General features: G+C 32.1%; 6 protein-coding genes, 2 long non-coding RNA genes and 1 pseudogene across 10 annotated transcripts; 4 read left to right on the top strand and 5 right to left on the bottom strand.

Annotated features, from left to right (window-relative positions):
• Positions 1–27: 27 nt before the first annotated feature.
• On the bottom strand, positions 28–852 carry LOC104786820 (LOB domain-containing protein 9-like). The gene is made up of 3 exons (XM_010512280.2): positions 753–852; positions 488–609; positions 28–384 (listed from the first exon to the last, which is right to left on the bottom strand). The coding sequence occupies exons 2-3, from the start codon at positions 598–600 to the stop codon at positions 120–122; spliced, it is 378 nt and encodes a 125-aa protein (XP_010510582.2). The 5' UTR covers positions 601–609; positions 753–852; the 3' UTR covers positions 28–119.
• Positions 853–1,462: 610 nt separating this feature from the next.
• Positions 1,463–2,890, top strand: LOC147949704 (uncharacterized). Its single transcript, XR_015595424.1, has 2 exons — positions 1,463–1,667; positions 2,587–2,890. It is a non-coding gene; the product is annotated as an uncharacterized LOC147949704 (long non-coding RNA).
• A 700-nt stretch (positions 2,891–3,590) lies between these two features.
• On the bottom strand, positions 3,591–4,505 carry LOC147949703 (LOB domain-containing protein 9-like). Its single transcript, XM_087508773.1, has 3 exons — positions 4,383–4,505; positions 4,118–4,239; positions 3,591–4,014 (listed from the first exon to the last, which is right to left on the bottom strand). The coding sequence occupies exons 2-3, from the start codon at positions 4,228–4,230 to the stop codon at positions 3,750–3,752; spliced, it is 378 nt and encodes a 125-aa protein (XP_087364899.1). The 5' UTR covers positions 4,231–4,239; positions 4,383–4,505; the 3' UTR covers positions 3,591–3,749.
• A 2,435-nt stretch (positions 4,506–6,940) lies between these two features.
• On the bottom strand, positions 6,941–7,826 carry LOC104706238 (LOB domain-containing protein 9-like). The gene is made up of 3 exons (XM_087456147.1): positions 7,734–7,826; positions 7,468–7,589; positions 6,941–7,364 (listed from the first exon to the last, which is right to left on the bottom strand). The coding sequence occupies exons 2-3, from the start codon at positions 7,578–7,580 to the stop codon at positions 7,100–7,102; spliced, it is 378 nt and encodes a 125-aa protein (XP_087312273.1). The 5' UTR covers positions 7,581–7,589; positions 7,734–7,826; the 3' UTR covers positions 6,941–7,099.
• Positions 7,827–8,425: 599 nt separating this feature from the next.
• On the top strand, positions 8,426–9,793 carry LOC147949702 (uncharacterized). Of its 2 annotated transcripts, none has more exons than XR_015560434.1 (2): positions 8,426–8,955; positions 9,096–9,793. It is a non-coding gene; the product is annotated as an uncharacterized LOC147949702 (long non-coding RNA). The 2 variants fall into 2 exon arrangements; XR_015560433.1 differs by having other exon boundaries at positions 9,082–9,793.
• Positions 9,794–10,618: 825 nt separating this feature from the next.
• On the bottom strand, positions 10,619–12,553 carry LOC104786812 (UDP-glycosyltransferase 71B2). Its single transcript, XM_010512270.3, has one exon. The coding sequence runs from the start codon at positions 12,168–12,170 to the stop codon at positions 10,734–10,736; it is 1,437 nt and encodes a 478-aa protein (XP_010510572.2). The 5' UTR covers positions 12,171–12,553; the 3' UTR covers positions 10,619–10,733.
• Positions 12,554–13,629: 1,076 nt separating this feature from the next.
• LOC104786802 (UDP-glycosyltransferase 71B1 pseudogene) lies at positions 13,630–15,449 on the bottom strand (annotated as a pseudogene). Its single transcript, XR_015560427.1, has one exon. The product of XR_015560427.1 is annotated as a UDP-glycosyltransferase 71B1 pseudogene (transcript).
• A 250-nt stretch (positions 15,450–15,699) lies between these two features.
• LOC104786793 (APO protein 4, mitochondrial-like) lies at positions 15,700–17,426 on the top strand. Its single transcript, XM_010512248.3, has 3 exons — positions 15,700–15,889; positions 16,133–16,410; positions 16,499–17,426. The coding sequence occupies exons 2-3, from the start codon at positions 16,145–16,147 to the stop codon at positions 17,247–17,249; spliced, it is 1,017 nt and encodes a 338-aa protein (XP_010510550.1). The 5' UTR covers positions 15,700–15,889; positions 16,133–16,144; the 3' UTR covers positions 17,250–17,426.
• Positions 17,427–19,068: 1,642 nt separating this feature from the next.
• Positions 19,069–20,626, top strand: LOC104786784 (putative dihydroneopterin aldolase 3). The gene is made up of 3 exons (XM_010512236.3): positions 19,069–19,335; positions 19,425–19,617; positions 20,125–20,626. Exons 1-3 carry the CDS (start codon positions 19,242–19,244, stop codon positions 20,315–20,317), a joined length of 480 nt encoding a protein of 159 aa, XP_010510538.1. The 5' UTR covers positions 19,069–19,241; the 3' UTR covers positions 20,318–20,626.
• The last annotated feature ends 1,070 nt before the right edge of the window (positions 20,627–21,696 follow it).

Below are 21,696 nucleotides of genomic sequence, written 5' to 3'. Positions count from 1 at the left end.
ATTATATATTCAAAAGAGAATTACTGATTTAGACTAGAATATATTTTCATTTAGATACTCAATTCATTCAAAAGAGCTATCTTATCCATAAATGATATACAACATATTGTATCATTTATTTAAAGACCCAGTTTGGTTTCTTCTTCTACAACTTTCATCTTCTCCTTTAGTTTATTGAGGTAGAATTTACGTTGTAAAATTTCCCACTTTAGTTTTCGGATCGTTTCAAATCCACCTTTCGCTGGATAATCTTTCCAAGCCTTACCTTCCGTGAGTATAGATGATGCCAACATGCATTTTTCTTCTGTTGTGGGTGCGAATCGCATCATCTTCATAATACTTGGGATACCAAATAATTCATGTGCATTTTTATACTCTAGTTTTCTGTAAAAAATAATCAATATTGATTAGTATTAATAACTAACTTAGCTGATCATATTTACAATAATAAGTATAGCAAAAAATTATAGATAAGATAATATAATACTTTTCTGCAGGGAAATAAAGTGTAAATTCGCAATTTTGAGAGCAGGTTTTGTTTGTGGTGGTACACAAAGCACATGGTTCACGAATAACAACATTATTTATTTGGACGTCCATTATGATTTTCTGTGTAAACAAAAATAGTTTAAAAAATTGTAATTACAATAGATGAATAAAAATATTTTTGAAGCAAATTTATAGATAAAACTTTGGAAAATAAAGTCAAAACTTTTGCTAAATATCTTGAAAAGATAAGCCTAAAAACTTACCAACTCCTTCTTTTTTAGATTTTGTTTGACTTCAACTTCTTTTTGTTATATATATATTTCTGTAGTTATATATATATATATATATATATATATGTATAGAATATTTTTCCAATCATTGAAACTAATATTTTTTATTAATGACTTAAATAAAGAACCTATATTAGGCTGATAAATATTTCATAATAATTAATACCATTTAATAATAATAAAAGTTGTTCACATAATCTTTTATATATATTAATAACATAATATTTTTATATATAGACTACTTATCCAGTCATAGAAACTGAACTATTTTTAATCAATTATATGAGTAAAAAACACATATTACATTGACAAATGTTTGCATAACAGTTAGTACTATGTAGTAATAATAATAATAGTAGCTTTCACATAATCTTTTACTTTATGTTGCTTTAATTCTTTATATATATGGTAACATACTTTTAAAACTTTAAAAATGTTTAAAATATTAACATCTTTTATTTTTTTTGCCCATCACACTTTTTTTGCTTTTTTTTTATTAAGTTTGAAAGCTACTTTTTTTTCTTCCTTCCTTTCTCATTTTATTTTAAAGCTTCAAAAAACTAAACAATTATAAAAGCATTCTTTTTTTTCTCTCTCCCCATTATATTTAAAAGCCCTCCAAAAGTACATATACGTTTTACATATTTTCTATTTATAAATAAATTATTCTCATTTTTTTCTAAGTCTTTTAAAATCCATTTCAAATTTCAATAATAATTTTTATTTTTTCATCATCATCATTAATAATGAGAGTGAAATTATCATCGAGTATTAAATCCATCGTTAATAAGAGAAAACCATTGTCATATGTTTTGGTTAAATCCAATGATTTGTTCGTTTTGCAAAAGTGGTGATATTAAATCCTTGGTCAGTTGCCAACCTATTGTTGTGAGTATTTTTTTTTTTTTTGGTTAGTAAGTTGATAACTTGATACTTGCAATTGTTTAACTGGTGGTGAGTATGATAATCGTATATATATATTGGTCAGTAGATGTGCCATGACTTTTATCATGAAGGCATACAATAACGAGAGTTTATACAAAACATATTTCTTATATATATATATATATATATATAACATGTTATCCAATCTCAAACATATACGTTTATAAGAGACAAAAACACTAGTAACTCAAATAGAGAGAGAGATAGATATTCAAGGGAAGTAGCTGCGACTTTGTCATGACGAGTAACTTATCTGCAACATTCTTAATATGAAAGATTCAACTAATATTTTACTATAAACACTTCATACGTAAATAAAAAAATAAAGAATTTATGCATATAAATTTAAGTTGTGTTTTTGTAATTCTTTTTTAGAATTTCATAATTATACATTAATAATTAATATCTAACGTTAATGATTTTTTTGGTAGAAATATTTAATGTTAATAATTATGACTAAAAAAAGTAACACGGCAGTATATAATTACTACTGTACATGTACGATTATATAGTCATAAAGAGAATTACTGATTTAGACTAAAATATATTTTCATTTAGATACTCAATTCATTCAAAAGAGCTATCTTGTCTTCCATAATAACAAACAACAATCAATGGGAATTTATAGTTGAAATCATGTACCGCATCCTTCAACGTGGGCTAGCCGTGTTCGTTTTGTAATCGATGAGTTAGCGATTAGCGATTCAAAATAATAACTAACTTAGCTGTTAAGTATGTGGAGAGTAACACGAACAATATCTGCATCACCTTTTAATATAGTCGCAGCAATTATAAAAACGATTATTGTTTTTTAGCGACACCAACAACACCGACAACTCCTCTAAAAATAGCTTTGAGACAGACTGTGCAGAATTGGTGGCGATGGTGCAGACGCCTGACGATTGGCCATCTTTTTCGAACCTGTTAGAGGAGTTTCTTGTGCTCAGACCATGCTTTTCCTCGTTCTCCCTGATCAGGATCTCTAGAGAGCTCAATGTAAGGGCAGATTGTCTAGCCCGTTCTTCAAGATTGCTTTCCTCTGAAATTTCCTTTGTAAACTCTTTTCCTCCGGTTTGGGCAACCAATCTTGGAGTTATTTTTTAATTTGATTAATGTTTGGTTGAAAAAAAAAAAAAAAAAAAATAGTCGTAACGACACAAACTCTATTCCTTAACTGGTTTTTTCTGTTGTTGTTAACTTTTAATTTTCTGTCGCTGATCACTGACGATTATAAAACGAACAAGACTCCATCCTTTCTCATATTTAAAATATAGTACATATAAAAAGTGAATAATTATTTTGGTGTTTGGGTATCTTCAAATCAGGTTTTACGTATCCGTTTGATTCGGTATAAGTTTTATTTCTTTCTACCTTTTAGTTTATATGTCAAGGAAAGAAAAGAATAAACATATATCATATATTAAGTTGTATGGGAGTCTTTTCATTATTAATTCGTACGTGGTAACTAAACCTAAAATTAATAAATAATTATCTCAAATAAAACTCAAATATATAAGGGCACCATAAATATGGTATAAATATATAACTTTGAGTGATTCTGCCACATGTTCACCTAGCAATTTCAAATACAACATAATAGACAAAAGTTTGAGTGTTTTTGGCTTAATGTCATATTTTTCATATGTTCACGCATTAGATACCATATATTAGTTTATATATTTGATTTCAGACATAAAATTACATGTGTACAAGTTCGAGGGTTTCCCCCATATGTTGACTTCGTAATTTCAAAATTTTAAAATTTAATAACGTTGGCTTTTATGTGTACAATATGTATTTCTAGGTTTTGAATTAAAGTTTTCATTTTACATTTTGAATTTATGCACAAAAACTAAATCACATCAATTATCCATTAGAAATAATCATATTAGTCATATATATCAATATCAATACATTTTATTCTGATTCACATAATCATAAATATTTAACAAATAAAAAAAGATAGATAAATGATATAAGATATGTGATATCCATAAATGATATACAACATATTGTATCATTTATTTAAAGACCCAGTTTGGTTTCTTCTTCTACAACTTTCATCTTCTCCTTTAGTTTATTGAGGTAGAATTTACGTTGTAAAATTTCCCACTTTAGTTTTCGGATCGTTTCAAATCCACCTTTCGCTGGATAATCTTTCCAAACCTTACCTTCTGTGAGTATAGATGATGCCAACATGCATTTTTCTTCTGTTGTGGGTGCGAATCGCATCATCTTCATAATACTTGGGGTACCAAATAATTCATGTGCATTTTTATACTCTAGTTTTCTGTAAACAATAATCAATATTGATTAGTATTAATAACTAACTTAGCTGATCATATTTACAATAATAAGTATAGCAAAAAGTTATAGATAAGATAATATAATACTTTTCTGCAGGGAAATAAGGTGCAAATTCGCAATTTTGAGAGCAGGTTTTGTTTGTGGTGGTACACAAAGCACATGGTTCACGAATAACAACATTGATTATTTGGACGTCCATTATGATTTTCTGTGTAAACAAAAAAAGTTCAAAAAATTGTAATTACAATAGATGAATAAAAATATTTTTGAAGCAAATTTATAGATAAAACTTTGGAAAATAAAGTCAAAACTTTTGCTAAATATCTTGAAAAGATAAGCCTAAAAACTTACCAACTCCTTCTTTTTTAGATTTTGTTTGACTTCAACTTCTTTTTGTTATATATATATTTCTGTTGTTATATATATATATATATGTATAGAATATTTTTCCAATCATTGAAACTAATATTTTTTATTAATGACTTAAATAAAGAACCTATATTAGGCTGATAAATATTTCATAATAATTAATACCATTTAATAATAATAAAAGTTTTTCACATAATCTTTTATATATATTAATAACATAATATTTTTATATATAGACTACTTTTCCAGTCATAGAAACTGAACTATTTTTAATCAATTATATGAGTAAAAAACACATATTACATTGACAAATGTTTGCATAACAGTTAGTACTATGTAGTAATAATAATAATAATAGCTTTCACATAATCTTTTACTTTATGTTGCTTTAATTCTTTATATATATGGTAACATACTTTTAAAACTTTAAAAATGTTTAAAATCTTAACATCTTTTTTTTTTGCCCATCACACTTTTTTTGCTTTTGCTTTTTATTAAGTTTGAAAGCTACTTTTTTTTTCCTTGCTTTCTCATTTTATTTTAAAGCTTCAAAAAACTAAACAATTATAAAAGCATTCTTTTTTTTTTCTCTCCCCATTATATTTAAAAGCCCTCCAAAAGTACATATACATTTTACATATTTTCTATTTATAAATTAATTATTCTCATTTTTTTCTCTTTCTTTTAAAATCCATTTCAAATTTCAATAATAATTTTTATTTTTTCATCGTCATCATTAATAATGAGAGTGAAATTATCATACAGTATTAAATGCATCTTTAATAAGAGAAAACCGTTGTCATATGTTTTGGTTAAATCCAATGATTTGTTCGTTTTGCAAAAGTGGTGATATTAAATCCTTGGTCAGTTGCCAACCTATTGTTGTGAGTATTTTTTTTTTTTTTTTTACTAGTAAGTTGATAACTTGATACTTGCAATTGTTTAACTGGTGGTGAGTATGATAATCGTATAAATATATTGGTCAGTAGATGTGCCATGACTTTTATCATGAAGGCATACAATAACGAGAGTTTATACAAAACATATTTGTTCTATATATATATATATATATATATATATATAACATGTTATCCAATCTCAAACATATACGTTTATAAGAGACAAAAACACTAGTAACTCAAATAGAGAGAGAGATAGATATTCAAGGAAAGTAGCTGCGACTTTGTCATGACGAGTAACTTATCTGCAACATTCTTAATATGAAAGATTCAACTAATATTTTACTATAAACACTTCATACGTAAATAGAAAAATAAAGAATTTATGCATATAAATTTAAGTTGTGTTTTTGTAATTTTTTTTTAGAATTTCATAATTATACATTAATAATTAATATCTAACGTTAATGATTTTTTTGGTAGAAATATTTAACGTTAATGATTTTTTTGGTAGAAATATTTAACGTTAATAATTATGACTAAAAAAAGTAACACGGCAGTATATAATTACTACTGTACATGTACGATTATATAGTCAAAAGAAAATTACTGATTTAGACTAAAATATATTTTCATTTAGATACTCAATTCATTCAAAAGAGCTATCTTATCTTCCATAATAACAAACAACAATCAATAGAAGTTTATAGTTGAAATCATGTACCGCATCCTTCAACGTGGGCTAGCCGTGTTCGTTTTGTAATCGATGAGTTAGCGATTAGCGATTCAAAATAATAACTAACTTAGCTGTTAAGTATGTGGAGAGTAACACGAACAATATCTGCATCACCTTTTAATATAGTCGCAGCAATTATAAAAACGATTATTGTTTTTTAGCGACACCAACAACACCGACAACTCCTCTAAAAATAGTCGTAACGACACAAACTCTATTTCTTAACTGGTTTTTTCTGTTGTTGTTAACGTTTAATTTTCTGTCGCTGATCACTGACGATCATAAAACGAACAAGGCTCCATCCTTTCTCATATTTAAAATATAGTATATATAAAAAGTGAATAATTATTTTGGTGTTTGGATATCTTCAAATCAGGTTTTACGTATCCGTTTGGTTCCGTATAAGTTTTATTTCTTTCTACCTTTTAGTTTTTATGTCAAGGAAAGAAAAGAATAAACATATATCATATATTAAGTTGTATGGGAGTCTTTTCATTATTAATTCGTACATGGTAACTAAACCTAAAATTAATAAATAATTATCTCAAATAAAACTCAAATATATATGGGCACCATAAATATGGTATAAATATATAACTTTGAGTGATTCTGCCACATGTTCACCTAGCAATTTCAAATACAACATAATAGACAAAAGTTTGAGTGTTTTTGGCTTAATGTCATATTTTTCATATGTTCACGCATTAGATACCATATATTTGATTTCAGACATAAAATTACATGTGTACAAGTTCGAGCGTTTCCCCAATATGTTCACTTCGTAATTTCAAAATTTTAAAATTTAATAACGTTGGCTTTTATGTGTACAATATGTATTTCTAGGTTTTGAATTAAAGTTTTCATTTTAGATTTTGAATTTATGCACAAAAACTAAATCACATCAATTATCCATTAGAAATAATCATATTAGTCATATATATCAATATCAATACATTTTATTCTGATTCACATAATCCTAAATATTTAACAAATAAAAAAAGATAGATAAATGATATAAGATATGTGATATCCATAAATGATATACAACATATTATATCATTTATTTAAAGACCGAGTTTGGTTTCTTCTTCTACAACTTTCATCTTCTCCTTTAGTTTATTGAGATAGAGTTTACGTTGTAAAATTTCCCACTTTAGTTTTCGGATCGTTTCAAATCCACCTTTCGCTGGATAATCTTTCCAAGCCTTACCTTCCGTGAGTATAGATGATGCCAATATGCATTTTTCTTCTGTTGTGGGTGCGAATCGCATCATCTTCATAATACTTGGGGTACCAAATAATTCATGTGCATTTTTATACTCTAGTTTTCTGTAAACAATAATCAATATTGATTAGTATTAATAACTAACTTAGCTGATCATATTTACAATAATAAGTATAGCAAAAAGTTATAGATAAAATAATATAATACTTTTCAGCAGGGAAATAAGGTGCAAATTCGCAATTTTGAGAGCATGTTTTGTTTGTGGTGGTACACAAAGCACATGGTTCACGAATAACAACATTGATTATTTGGACGTCCATTATGATTTTCTGTGTAAACAAAAGAAGTTCCAAAAAATTGTAATTACAATAGATGAACAAAAATATTTTTGAAGCAAATTTATAGATAAAACTTTGGAAAATAAAGTCAAAACTTTTGCTAAATATCTTGAAAAGATAAGCCTAAAAACTTACCAACTCCTTCTTTTTTAGATTTTGTTTGACTTCAACTTCTTTTTGTTATATATATATTTCTGTTGTTATATATATATATATATATATGTATAGAATATTTTTCCAATCATTGAAACTAATATTTTTTATTAATGACTTAAATAAAGAACCTATATTAGGCTGATAAATATTTCATAATAATTAATACCATTTAATAATAATAAAAGTTTTTCACATAATCTTTTATATATATTAATAACATAATATTTTTATATATAGACTACTTTTCCAGTCATAGAAACTGAACTATTTTTAATCAATTATATGAGTAAAAAACACATATTACATTGACAAATGTTTGCATAACAGTTAGTACTATGTAGTAATAATAATAATAGCTTTCACATAATCTTTTACTTTATGTTGCTTTAATTCTTTATATATATGGTAACATACTTTTAAAACTTTAAAAATGTTTAAAATCTTAACATCTTTTTTTTTTTGCCCATCACACTTTTTTGCTTTTTTTTTTTATTAAGTTTGAAAGCTACTTTTTTTTTTCCTTCCTTTCTCATTTTATTTTAAAGCTTCAAAAAACTAAACAATTATAAAAGCATTCTTTTTTTTTCTCTCCCCATTATATTTAAAAGCCCTCCAAAAGTACATATACATTTTACATATTTTCTATTTATAAATTAATTATTCTCATTTTTTTCTCTTTCTTTTAAAATCCATTTCAAATTTCAATAATAATTTTTATTTTTTCATCATCATCATTAATAATGAGAGTGAAATTATCATAGTGTATTAAATCCATCCTTAATAAGAGAAAACCGTTGTCATATGTTTTGGTTAAATCCAATGATTTGTTCGTTTTGCAAAAGTGGTGATATTAAATCCTTGGTCAGTTGCCAACCTATTGTTGTGAGTATTTTTTTTTTTTTGGTTAGTAAGTTGATAACTTGATACTTGCAATTGTTTAACTGGTGGTGAGTATGATAATCGTATATATATATTGGTCAGTAGATGTGCCATGACTTTTATCATGAAGGCATACAATAACGAGAGTTTATACAAAACATATTTCTTATATATATATATATATATAACATGTTATCCAATCTCAAACATATACGTTTATAAGAGACAAAAACACTAGTAACTCAAATAGAGAGAGAGATAGATATTCAAGGGAAGTAGCTGCGACTTTGTCATGACGAGTAACAACAACAAACCACTGATGGTACGGTCTTGTTTTGTTTTCCAATAAAAAAAATAATTTATTACTTGTTCGATTTCTTGTACTGAAATCATGAGTGAAGAAATTTCAAGTCTTAAATAAGAAATTGATTACTAAACCAACTTGCAGATTTTTTTTTTCAGAGGGAGAGAGTAATACTGACTGAGTCCGCTAAAGGAAGATCCCAACAAGGACAAAGTATAGACCAATTTACTTCAATTGTTATTATAATTGGAAGTGTGAACACAACATTCGATCATGGACAATTGTGTAAGCTCTCGTGGATGTATATGTCGCAGTCCAGACAGAAATAGTGCTTGCATTTACGACATGTTGCGCATGGACCGGGCATATTCCCTGCGCATAACAAACACACCAATGAGCCTTTGTATTCAAAGTGAATGGCTCGGTTGCTGCAATATATAGCATACACAAGTTCCTCTATACATACCTCAACAAGGGTGAACTATGCGCAGTTACGGGTTCAGTAGTGACCAATTATTGACTAGTGGTACTACTAAGAAACATGTATGAAAAGCCTGCATAAACCTGCACCGATTACGCTCTGTTGGCAACCAAAGCAACTCTTCCCCAATTTTCTCCGAGAATCATTCGGACTTGAAAGAGAAGGCACCTCATGAAGACATAATATTATATATGTATTTTTACACTAAATAATGTTTATAAGACTCGGTATACTCGCGTCTTATATGGAAGGATGTTATGTTTGTATAAGTATAATCAAAAAATATATCAACTTATTAGGTCAACAATAGATAATTAACTTCGAAGATGTTAAAGAAATGTTTTCATATAATGTGATTAAGAAAAAATCTTTCTTACATATGTTTCACACCCCGGTTTCAGAGACTTGCGGAGAGGTTTAAAAGAATTAATTTGGCTACCTATATCACCAAAGTGCACTTATCTTTTCGGTCAAGGATCCTAAAAGAATTCCACTTGAGCTGGAGTAGTCTCAAGATGGGTGACCTTCCGGGAAGTGAAATTGTGCGAGTGAGGACAAAATACAGTGAAAGATCATGTGGTGATTTGTAGGGATAGTAACAAATCTTTAAAATCTCTCGGACGTAGCAAACGGACCGTCGGATATGGATGGGCTCACTGGCCATGAAAGGACGTGAGACCCATTAAGAAAAGTGGGTCCATAGACTGAGATTGGAAATGGGGCCCACTAAAAGGTGGCGGTCGGGCGAATTAATTCTTTCTGCCAATTTCTCAAATCATTTATTTGTCAATGAAATATCATCATCAACAATATATATGTTTTATATTGCTTATTTTATTTTATTTTGACAACTGTTTTATATGGTTTAGTAAAATAAGTTTTGTGTTCATCTAAATTTATATCTAAAGATTATTTTCAATAATTTGAATGATCATTTTTAGGCTTAAGAATATTTATATTGATAGAAAATTTTAAAAATTAAATCAAAATCTAGTACAAAAAAAAATACGGGAAAATGATGTCTTAGAAAACTCTATTTCATCAAATTGTGGACTGTCCGCAGTGGACATTTAATTCCAGAGTTCTCGTAAATTATCATTTATGTGTAAATCCTTTATTGTTGTGAGTGTTTTTTTTTTCTGGTAAGTTTATAAGTTGATACTAACAATTGTTTAATTGGTGAGTATAATAACATATTGGTTAGTAGTAGATGTGCCATAACTTTTATCATGAAGGCATACAATAACGAAAGTTTACACGAAATACATTCTGAATAATGGATATAGGATAATGTTCTATAAGATTTGTATAGATTTCAAGATATATTTTTTGTGACGTCTTGAATGAACTTTAGAAGAGCAACATGCGAAGATCCACCGTCCGTTAATGCAACGTGGCTCTTCTCACTAATCTCCTTCACTCTATTCCTCACGTCACTATCCTGCTCCATCAAACAATTGATTCCGCTCTCTATCTCCTCCGCCGTCATCAACTCCGACTCCACCGCCATAAAACCCAACCGGAAACTATTTCGGATCTCCACAGCTAGACCTAACTCATCAACCATCTCGAACGCGTTAACTTGTTGCTCAGCGTAAAGAGGCCACGTGGCTATTGGAATTCCGAACCAAAGACTCTCTAGTGTCGAGTTCCATCCACAGTGCGACACGAATCCTCCGACCGCAGGTTTTGCAAGTATGGCGCTCTGTGGTGCCCAACCTATAATCTTACCTATCTCTGCCGTGCGTTCTAAGAATCCCTCCGGGAGAATCTCCTCAAGATTCGTGAATTCTTCGGGAGGTCCCATTGTTCCCGGTGGCTGAGCACGACGAAGAGACCAGACAAATCGGTAACCACTTCGCTCAAGCGCGATTGCGATTTCCCTAGCTTGGTCCTCACGGAAACTACCCATGCTTCCAAAACAGAGGAACACAACAGATTTACATGGCTGCTCGTCGAGCCACTGTAAGATCTCCGATTGCTTATCATCTGCTGAAGTTGGACTGTTGATTTTAAGATTCATAACCGGTCCAACTGTGTACACCGGAGGAAGAGAATGATCTCCACCGGAAAAAAACTTCATAGCTTGAGGCTCGAGCTCTGCGAACGTATTTACCAAAATTCCCTTAGTGTCTTTGAACCTTCTGGTTTGGCTAATGATTTTATGTAACCACTCTTTGTTGAACATCACGGAGGGGAAACACTTAACCGGTAAAGGACGAGTCAAAGTTGGGATCTCTAACTCAGTGGTGTCCGAGTCCTTCAAATCACTGACGTCAAAATTCTTAACGTCATTAAGGTACTGAATATGAATTTGCAATCCAAGAAACGTAGCGTTGGAAGTGAAGAACATGTAACTCGGAACGCCTAACTCGTTGGCGACATCAATCATACTCGTGCAGAACATATCCACCACGAATCCAGCAAGTTGAGCCGGGTCAATAAGTTTTTTTGTGGTGGCTATTACCTCTGGCGCGAAGCTATCGATGTAAGCGAGAAAATTAGGTTTGGAGTCATCGGAGTTTGGTTGATCGGCTACGGAGAGAACGTGATAGCGAAGGCGGTCCTCAGACGCGGAGGAGAGAGAAGAGATGTAAGAGGAAGAGCCGCTACTGAAGCCAAGCATCTGAGGGATGATGAGGATGGTGATGGAGAGATGATCATCGCGGTCGACAAGAAGCTTAGCCACCTCCACTAGTGGCCGGATGTGTCCTTCCCCAGGTGATGGTATGAAGATGAGCTCCATTTTCATTTCGAGAAATTATTTATTAATCTGTCAGTCGCTTTTTTTTCTAACAACACAAAAATTGGTTTCTAAGTGGTTTTTGAAATTGAAGGCGTTACAATGAAGCGATAAGACTCGTCATGTGCATACATGTAGTGGATCTGAGACAAACGAAAGTTTCTTCTTTTTTAACTTTTGTGCAATGCAACCATACAATCTTTATCTTCAATGTTGGGGCCTAAATTAGTCTGTGAGCATTGGAAAAATTAGTTTTTATTTCTTTTTTTTTGGCTTTTTTTCTTCCACAAGTTTAAATTTTTTATTTTGCTTTAAATAAAGGGTAAACTTTGCTTCTAAAGATGCTGTACGATGTATTTTTTTTTCTGGCAGGAATAAAGTCTTAATTTCTTATCATACATTAAGGGAAATACTTATTTGTTTCATTGACATTTTGTCAGCATTCTATATTTTATTATATGATTGGCTCTGGAAATATCAAGCTTGTGGTGGGGTGATAATGGACAAGACATACTCCCACTCTACCACCTTCTTGATTACTGATGCTAATATAACAAACAAATAATTTACATGTAAGTCTTGAAAATTATAATTTGGTGCGTGATAGAAGCAAGCGTAGCTTTCCGGTAGGCATGACCAAAATTAAATGGTAACCATATTTTGAACCGTAACCACACCGTATATGAACCGTAACCAGATCATAATCATAAAAAATAGTTTAAAACTGTAACCGTTAACTATAAATATATGGTTAAATTATATTAACATAACCGTTAATTAACTGTAACCATATCAAAACTGTTGGTTAACTGCATAGTTAAACCGTAATTTGTTAACCGTAACCATTTCAAAAACATAATAAAACAAAATAATAATTAATTATTTAATATGAATCATATGATATGACGAAATATGAGTATACTAAAAAAACATATTAATTATAAATAAATAATATCAATTATATTATATCATCAAATAATATCAACTATATCATATAATCAAATAACTGTAACCGTATATAACTGTAACTGCTTCAATTGGAACCAAATTTAACAGTAACTATTTAACTGTTTATTGAACGATTATGGTTAAGGTTAAACAAAATTTCTAATCGTAACCGGTAGTTAATTAACCGTAAGAGTGACCGTAACCGTGGTGATGAACTGTTTTATATTATGAATTATTACGTCTAAGAAATTATGATGTAATATAATTGTTCTTTTTTTTTTTTTTGTGGGTTGATACCAGCATTGAACGTTAAGGTGGGATCAAGATTCAGTACCCAACTAAAGCACTTTTCGAGTCGTGAACAGAATCCCTACACAGCCCCGACTTTGTAGTTTTTGACATATAATCGTATATTGAAAGATTGCAGTTCTTTCACTGTTAGATAGTTTGATACATGCAGAAATTTTCATGCTCAATGTTGTGGTGTGATTATTCTTTGCAGATAACAATAAGAGATCAATGAGACATAAACTGAATTTATTGTACTTTGACTTTTCAGATTATGTCATTTTTGTGGTCTTCAATTATTTCATCATAAAGACTTTTTATAGGACCACTAGACCACACACTTCTATGGAACATTTTCGACCACGTCTTGAACAAACTTCTTTAAAGCACAGTTCGAAGATCCACCGTCCAACAACGCCACGTGGAGTTTATCCTTCATCTCCATCACCCTCTTCCTCATATTGCTATCCTCCTCCATGGCACACTTGATCCCTCTCTCAATCTCTTCTGCCGTCACAATCTCCGACACCCCAACCACAAAATCTCTCCGATACTCTTTCCTCACATCCGCCGCTAAACCAAGCTCCTCCACCATATGAAACGCGTTAAACTGTTGTTCCGCTAAGATAGGCCACGCCGCCATCGGAACACCGAACCATAGACTCTCAAGAATCGAGTTCCATCCACAATGTGTTACGAACGCTCCTATCGCAGGACTCTTCAACACATCTACTTGTGGTGCCCAGCTTATGATCTTTCCAATCTCCACCGTCCTATCCAAGAAACCTTTTGGAAGAACGTCCTCCAAGTTAGTGAATTCTCCGGGAGGAGAACTGATAATGTCTTCCACCATCGGAGAAGCCCGACGGAGCGACCACAAGAACCTATGCCCGCTCCGCTCTAGCGCCACGGCTATTTCTCGTGTTTGTTCTTCACTGAAACCTCCCATGCTCCCGAAGCAGAGGAACACTACTGATTTAGTTGGTTGCTCTCTTAACCAACTCAAAATCTCCCTTGCCTTCTCATCGTCGCCGTTGGTTTTGAAGTCTATAATGGGTCCAACCGCGTATACCGGAGGAGTATTTGTATTCTCGCCGGAAAAGAACTCTAACGCCTGAGGTTCCATCTCAGCCACTGAATTCACCAAAATACCCTTTGTTTTTCTATAACTTTTAAATCGACCCAAAGCGTAAGGAAACAGTTTCTTGTTTAGCATCACGGAAGGCAAACACTTTGCTGAAAATGGTCGAGTCAGAGTTGGAACGTCAAACTTTATGTCAGAGTCTCTCAGCTCACTTACATCAAGCTCTTTTTTGTCGTAAAGAGATTGAACATGGAACTGTAGCCCAAGATATGAAGCGTTCGATGAGTAGAAGATATAGGTCGGGAGGCTAAACTCGTCGGCGACAGCTAACATCGACATGCAGAACATGTCCACTACAATCCCAGCGAGCCGCGAGTCTGGACGTGTCGAGACCTCCCGGGCGAGTTCGGACACGGCGGATCTTACGTATGGTTTCTTGCTCTCGATGTAAGATATGTACGTTTGGTTTGGATCTTGATCAACGGTGGGGAGGAGGCAGTAGCGGAGACGGTCTTCGGAGTTAGTGTAGACGGAGGACGAAGCGTGGCCAGAGAATTTTGAAGGGATGACGATGAGAGTGACGGAGACGCGGTCGTCGCTGTCTACGAGAAGCTTCGCTAACGCCGTTGTTGATCGGATATGGCCAACCCCCGGCGATGGTATGAAGACAAGCTCGATTTGCATGATGTCCAGACGTTGGTTTTGCACTTCCAGAATTTGAACGTGTGGCTTGTCTAAAAGAGTAATGGTAAATATAGTGTGTGGTGTGTATTTAACATTTTTGTGCTTTCCGAACTATATAGTAAAAAATCTCATGTAAATTTATACCTGATTTATTCCAATTTGAGATCATCTATAAATGGTACAAGATCCACGTAGTACATGTTTCTATGAAAGCAGTTGTTCATAGTGAATCTTTGGCTATTGAATTTCTTGACCAAATAATGGTTATTGAAGTTAATTATGGTACAAAATAATAATTTTTTTTTTGAACAATTACTTGAAAACAATCATCAAACATTAAAAAAAAAGATTATCATTAAATTTTTTTTTTACTAAAGTAGGATTTAATTAGTAAATAAAAATTCTAAAATTGAATACAAAAAAAAAAAAAAAAAAAGTTACTGAATGTACAAAACAAATAAATAAATGGAAACAATTACGTTAGAATAAAAAACAAATTCATCAAAGCCGAACAAGGTCTCGTTAGAGAAGTATAGGCCCATAATGTATGGCCCAAATAAGGCCGTTGAATCAATTTCAGATTTATGGCGAATCCTCAGATCTTCCATCTCGTCCAGAGGTTCCTCTTCGTCGCCGTCGCTCGGAAAAAGTTCCGATTCGTTTGGCCGGGAAATGCTTTGCTCCCTAGAAACTTTCAAGTGATCGCGTTGCGTGTATAAATCAGGTATAAATTTAGCGATGATTCTGCTTACGCCCATTTGTTGCATCTCTCCATTTGAAATTGAGCATAAGGTGCTCGACGAAATGTCTCGCTTGTTTTTTTTTATTCCCCTGTTCGTGACGTATGTATAAAAAAATCAGCACTTTGAGAATCATTGGAATCCATAGTTATGCTTTTGTGCTTTTGCTTATTAGTCTCAGAGGAATCGAATACATCACTGATTCATTTTGTTCTGTGTCTCTATAGATTAATCCTGATATGTCGAATTGGAGACATAAGGTATTGAGAAATCTGAGCTCAATTCAAAGAGCTAGCTACTCAACTACGTCTTCAAGAACCAACAAACTAAAGCTTGATGACCTTAGAAAACTCCGGCCGATGATTTTAAAAAGAATCGAGAACCGAGCCAAAGATTACCCGGTTAAAGAGATTGTTCCTGTGGCTGAAGATATTCTTATAGCCAGAAAGAATCTAATCAGTAACGTCACTGCCCTTCTTAAAGTGTTTCCTGTCTTGACATGCAAGTAAGTTTAATTCTTTTGAGCTTTTAGATAAAGAAAGGACTCTTACTTTAGATACTGAGGCTTTGTAAATAACTTGGAACGTTTCCAGATTCTGCTCAGAAGTGTTTGTTGGCAAAGAAGGACACTTGATTGAGACATGCCGTAGTTATATACGGCGTGGCAACAATAGACTACATGAATGGGTTCCTGGTTCAATAAACGATATACTTGCCCCCGTCGAATCATATCACTTACACAACATTTCTCAAGGTGTTATCAGACACCAACAGAGGTTTGATTATGACCGTGTTCCCGCAATCTTGGAGCTATGTTGTCAAGCAGGAGCCATTCATCCCGAAGAGATCCTGCAGTATTCCAAGATTCACGATAACCCGCAAATTTCGGATGAGGATGTTAGGAGTTTACCTGCTGGAGATCTTAAATATGTTGGTGCAAACGCTCTAATGGCGTGGGAGAAACTGAGAGCAGGTGTGAAGAAACTCTTGTTGGTTTATCCTTCAAAAGTTTGCAAACGGTGCAAGGAGGTTCACGTTGGACCGAGCGGTCATAAAGCTCGGCTATGTGGTGTGTTTAAATATGAGAGCTGGCACGGCACTCATTACTGGGAAAAAGCAGGTGTGAATGATCTGGTACCTGAGAAAGTGGTGTGGCACCGGAGGCCTCAGGATCCGATGGTTCTTTTGAACGATGGGAGAAATCATTATGGACATGCCCCTGCAATCGTGAGGCTTTGTAGCCATGCTGGTGCCATTGTTCCTGTTAAATACGCTCGCAAAATGAAGCCTCAAGGTTTATCTTTTCCTTTCAGTAGTTATTCAGTTTCAAATCACGAAACGTAGGGACTAGCTATAACCAGTGGTTTTGACCAAGCTACACTAAATCGAAGCTTTTGGTAGTCTACTCGTCTTTATGTCTATTGGTATTCACTGTACTATATAACTCCACATGATGTCTGTTTTGGCGTTTTAGGAATAAACTTCACATAAAATTAATACACTTCAGACCTTTTAAACCCATATGTGATACATAGTTAATGATAAATTACATGCTCATTAGTACAAGTTATTAAAAGCCATGTGAATTATCATAACAATATGAATTCAAGATTTCTCGATAATCTGTCTCTCCCTTGAAACTGTGCATAATGTGATGCAAGGTTTATGATATAATTCAGTAGGTCCAATATTTATATATATACCCAATAGTAATCTCAATAAATAACCTATAATCATAGTAGAAAAGTAATATTGTTGGGCATAATTTTATCATCATAAATAAATAAATATAATTTATAAAGTCAACGCATATTTTGTTGGATAAAGTCAACCTACATATGAATTTATCTTATAAAAGGATAGCCTTTCTGATTGGTTCAGTGAACCAAGAATCTCGTGACTGACTTTATCACAAGACCGAGAATCTCGCGACTGGTTGGCCCAAAGTCACATGACTGGATCTGTTAATGGGCCAAGAGTCTTGTGACCGACCCTATCATAGATAGACTCGACGAGCCCAAGACATATCCTAAGGGATTAGGGTTGAGAGATCTCTATATAAAGGAGAGAGGCCTTCACGAGAGGGGGCATCAAGAGACAAAGCAAGAGACCTAAAAACACAAGACACACGACTCAACTCTAGAACGCGGCTAGGGTTTATAGATTGATTCGTTGTGCCTTGAATTCTTGTATTTGAGCTCGAGACTTTGATCAATAAAACGAACTGTTCGACATCGGTTTCTTGTTTCTTTCTGTAGTCTTTAAACGAATCGATTATTTTTGCCCAAACAAATATGTAACCCAGTTGAAAGCAAACAAAAGATATAAAGAAAAAAAAGAACAATACGTATGTATTTTAAAGTAAATAACCCACCATATGATCATCGTAGACTCGTAATCTCAATAAATATATAACCCAATTTAAAGCAAACAAAAGAGATAAAGAAAGAAGAACAATACATATATTTAAAGTAAAATAATTCACCATCTGGTAATCGTAAACTCAATAAATATAACCCAATAGAGTCAAACAAAAGAGATGAAGAAAGAAGAACCATATATATATTTTTAAAGTAAATACCCTAAATAAGTGTAACCAACCATATGATAATCACAATCTCAATAAATATAACTCAATTCAAAGTAAAAAAAAACACACTAAAATTTGTAACTCAATTCAAAGTAAACTTTTTCTGTCTTAAATTTAAGTGTAATTATTTTAGGATAGTTTTTTAATATTTGTTTTGGATTAAATGTCGTTTTAGGTTTTCTATACATATTTTTGATAATTTTTTTCATTTTAATCATTTTTAACCAATTAAAAATTTGTAAAGTGTATAAATTATGAGTAGAATGAATTTTTTTTTTCTAACATGTCTGAATTTATTTTAAACGAATGAAGTGCATCTTTTTTTCTGGACAAAAACGGATGGGATGCTAAGTAGCAACAATCAAATTGTTTTTTACCCGTTAGTAATAAATATTTTAAATTGACAATTTGATTGTTGTTACTTAGCACTCCATCTGTTTAAGTGCCTAGACCGCTTTTTAATAACTATCTTATTAAGTTTTTACGTATTCTAATGGATAGTGATTTATATTTTTAGGAAAATAATGTACAAAACGTAATTTTATATATAAACATGTATCAGCTGGAACTATTACATATCCCCAAATTGTTATCTACTTAATTTTGAGAAAAAAAAATAAATGTTCTTAGGCCTATAAATAGGACAACTTCTTCGTCCTTCAAATTTAAACCGATTTCTTCCCATCACTTATTACCACCTTTCATCTAATCTTAATATAGTTAAAACTATTACTGCCCTCGGAGAGATGGAAAATGCTTTACTGCTTCTAACCAATGTATTCTTAGTGTTAGCAGGTTGTTTAGCGAAAACAACAGCTCTAGCAACGTTGGAACAACGAGGTATATATATCCTACAAAAATGATCGTTTTGAAAGTCGATTTATTGTTTAAACATACTCTTGCTTTGTAATTAAACTGTTGATGGACAGAATCATCAGAGCCAATGCTTGAGGATAAACTGATACTGAGAGGTTTGAAATTCTACGGTTTCCATGGAGTGCGTCCGGAAGAGAAGAAACTGGGGCATACATTTATTGTTGACCTTGATGTGTGGCTGAATTTGAAACCGGCCATTAAATCAGACAACTTGGCAGATACAGTCAGCTATGCCGAAACTTTCAGGTTTGCATTTAATTACCAATATCACTTACATAGGATATACGCATGAGATTTATTGAATCAGAATGTCTCAATTTTTTTTTCTTGTCAACTTGTATCTCACTCAATTTTGATATCCAAATCCGTATTGATATCATTTTTGATTATGTATATAGGTATATTAATCATGATTTTTTTTTCTAAATAACCCCAGCTTTGATTTTTTTTTTTTTTGGTATTTTAACTTTGGCGCCAAATAGTTGCACTTCTAGAGAAAAAGAATTGGACGAAAAATAGATTCATGTCAAATATTACCATTTTATTTGAGTAAAATCAATTCATTAATTTATTTTTGAATTTTCGTATTAATACTTTTTTGCGGATTAGAATTTGGATCTTAATTTGGTATCATGATTTATTGGGCAGAATCTTGAACATCAGTTTTGTGTCCAACCTTTGAATTATGGCTTACTTTTATCTTTAATATGTATATTTGTGATTTCATTGGTGAAAGAATGATACCTTTGGCAGACTAGTTAAGAAAATTGTTGAAGGGCCACCGAAAAATCTTGTGGAGACGGTTGCGGATCTCATCGCATCTCAAATGCTTGAGACGTTTCCTAAGATAAACGTTATTCGAGTGAAGCTTGGAACACCGAACCCCACACTACTTGAGTGCACCGATTACGCAGGGGCCGAGATTTTCAGGAAGCGAAAGCATTAACTGAAGACACTGCATAACCCCAATAGCTTGACATCATTATGTTTTCGATAACTATTTTAAATATTAAAGGAAAAAAACGTAAGTGTGAAAGCTATAATATGGATTGATTTCTATCATTATATGATATATATAACCTATTGTGTGTGAAAGTTATAAATGTATTATAAATGTACACTATTATCATGATATATATTTCTATTACGTTGGTTCATAAAAATCGATACGGGTGAAAATAATAAAAAGACAATTATAAATTTGTAATATTGTAGTATTGTTCGAACAAATATAATTTCAAGTATTTAACTAAAATATATATATTAGTCTTTTGAATATTCTCGGTATTTGGCACTACCGCTTTTTGAGAACCATACCAAACTAAAATAAACCGAGGCTTTGTAGTCTATCAGTGATTCAGTATTCTCCGTACTATCGATCGCCTCGTTTAAATTTTGTCATAGCAAATGGATTTGTCACTTGAAATTAACATAGTACTAGTAGACTAGTAGTACAGACCTTAACTCGAGATGTGATACAAGGTTGAAGGTAATTTACAGGCTCATGTGTACATGTAATCATAAGTCATGCATTACCCAAGGTCGTTTGATGTGTTTCACATTTTCGAACTTGGATTTTCACGTCCCTTTGTTGTTTCCACTTTCTACCATATGATATCAATTTTCTGAATAATGTGGCTCTCCGTTTAAAAACTTTTGAAGTTGAGCCTAATGAAATACAAGGTTCACGCTAATTCAATCGGCCCATTTGGTCCAATCGTAGTGTAAGTTGTCTATCATTTATTCATTTATTTTACATTTGTTTGCATTTCATGACAAATTTTTACAATGTCATCAAAAGAGCAATGAATTAATACAACGAGGTGGGTAAAAGTGAACCATGGAAGAAAACAATTGAATTATTATTAGCCTCCCTAACAAGACCATCTGCAATGTTATCCTTTCCCTTTTGCACAAGTTGGAATTGTATTTCAAGTTGCAATTTTATCATGTCGACATCATATCATAAGGTTAAAGCCCATTGGACGATTTTGACTTTGCTTTCTAGTTAACCAGATAATTTTGTTCATCATGAACCGGTTACTTTATTTCTATGTCAAATTTTTTGTCACTGGATGACCTTTTTTTGTCATATTATCATTACGATTATAATTTAGATAAAATATCTAACCAACGCGTTTGAAGTTATTTCTTTGATCTCACAAAGTTTTTGAAACGATGAGTTGAAGTGATATATGAAAATTCCTAGATTGGCTAAATCAAGATTGTGTTATTGATTGAGCTACACCATTGGGAATTTTAATCCTAAGAAAGCACAAAGCCCATCCTACGGCACACGTACCAACGTCCAAGTCTCAATAGAAT

This window comes from Camelina sativa, chromosome 1 (assembly GCF_030686135.1).
Source record: "Camelina sativa cultivar CO46 ecotype springtype chromosome 1, ASM3068613v1".
Taxonomy (NCBI): Eukaryota; Viridiplantae; Streptophyta; class Magnoliopsida; order Brassicales; family Brassicaceae; genus Camelina; species Camelina sativa.
The sequence above is the reverse complement of the archived record's forward strand: the minus strand, read 5'-3'. Positions and strand labels throughout refer to the sequence as shown.

Bases quoted from the DNA above. Each gene is read 5' to 3' on its own strand.
- LOC104786784 (XM_010512236.3), top strand. From the start codon at position 19,242: ATGGAAAATGCTTTACTGCTTCTAACCAATGTATTCTTAGTGTTAGCA. The intron at 19,336-19,424 runs GTATATATATCC...GTTGATGGACAG, and splicing joins AGCAACGTTGGAACAACGAG to AATCATCAGAGCCAATGCTT. The intron at 19,618-20,124 runs GTTTGCATTTAA...TACCTTTGGCAG, and splicing joins AGCTATGCCGAAACTTTCAG to ACTAGTTAAGAAAATTGTTG.
- LOC104786812 (XM_010512270.3), bottom strand. From the start codon at position 12,170: ATGAAAATGGAGCTCATCTTCATACCATCACCTGGGGAAGGACACATC.
- LOC104786793 (XM_010512248.3), top strand. From the start codon at position 16,145: ATGTCGAATTGGAGACATAAGGTATTGAGAAATCTGAGCTCAATTCAA. The intron at 16,411-16,498 runs GTAAGTTTAATT...GAACGTTTCCAG, and splicing joins TTTCCTGTCTTGACATGCAA to ATTCTGCTCAGAAGTGTTTG.
- LOC104786820 (XM_010512280.2), bottom strand. From the start codon at position 600: ATGGACGTCCAAATAAATAATGTTGTTATTCGTGAACCATGTGCTTTG. The intron at 385-487 runs GTATTATATTAT...TATTTTTTACAG, and splicing joins CTTTATTTCCCTGCAGAAAA to AAAACTAGAGTATAAAAATG.
- LOC147949703 (XM_087508773.1), bottom strand. From the start codon at position 4,230: ATGGACGTCCAAATAATCAATGTTGTTATTCGTGAACCATGTGCTTTG. The intron at 4,015-4,117 runs GTATTATATTAT...TATTGTTTACAG, and splicing joins CCTTATTTCCCTGCAGAAAA to AAAACTAGAGTATAAAAATG.
- LOC104706238 (XM_087456147.1), bottom strand. From the start codon at position 7,580: ATGGACGTCCAAATAATCAATGTTGTTATTCGTGAACCATGTGCTTTG. The intron at 7,365-7,467 runs GTATTATATTAT...TATTGTTTACAG, and splicing joins CCTTATTTCCCTGCTGAAAA to AAAACTAGAGTATAAAAATG.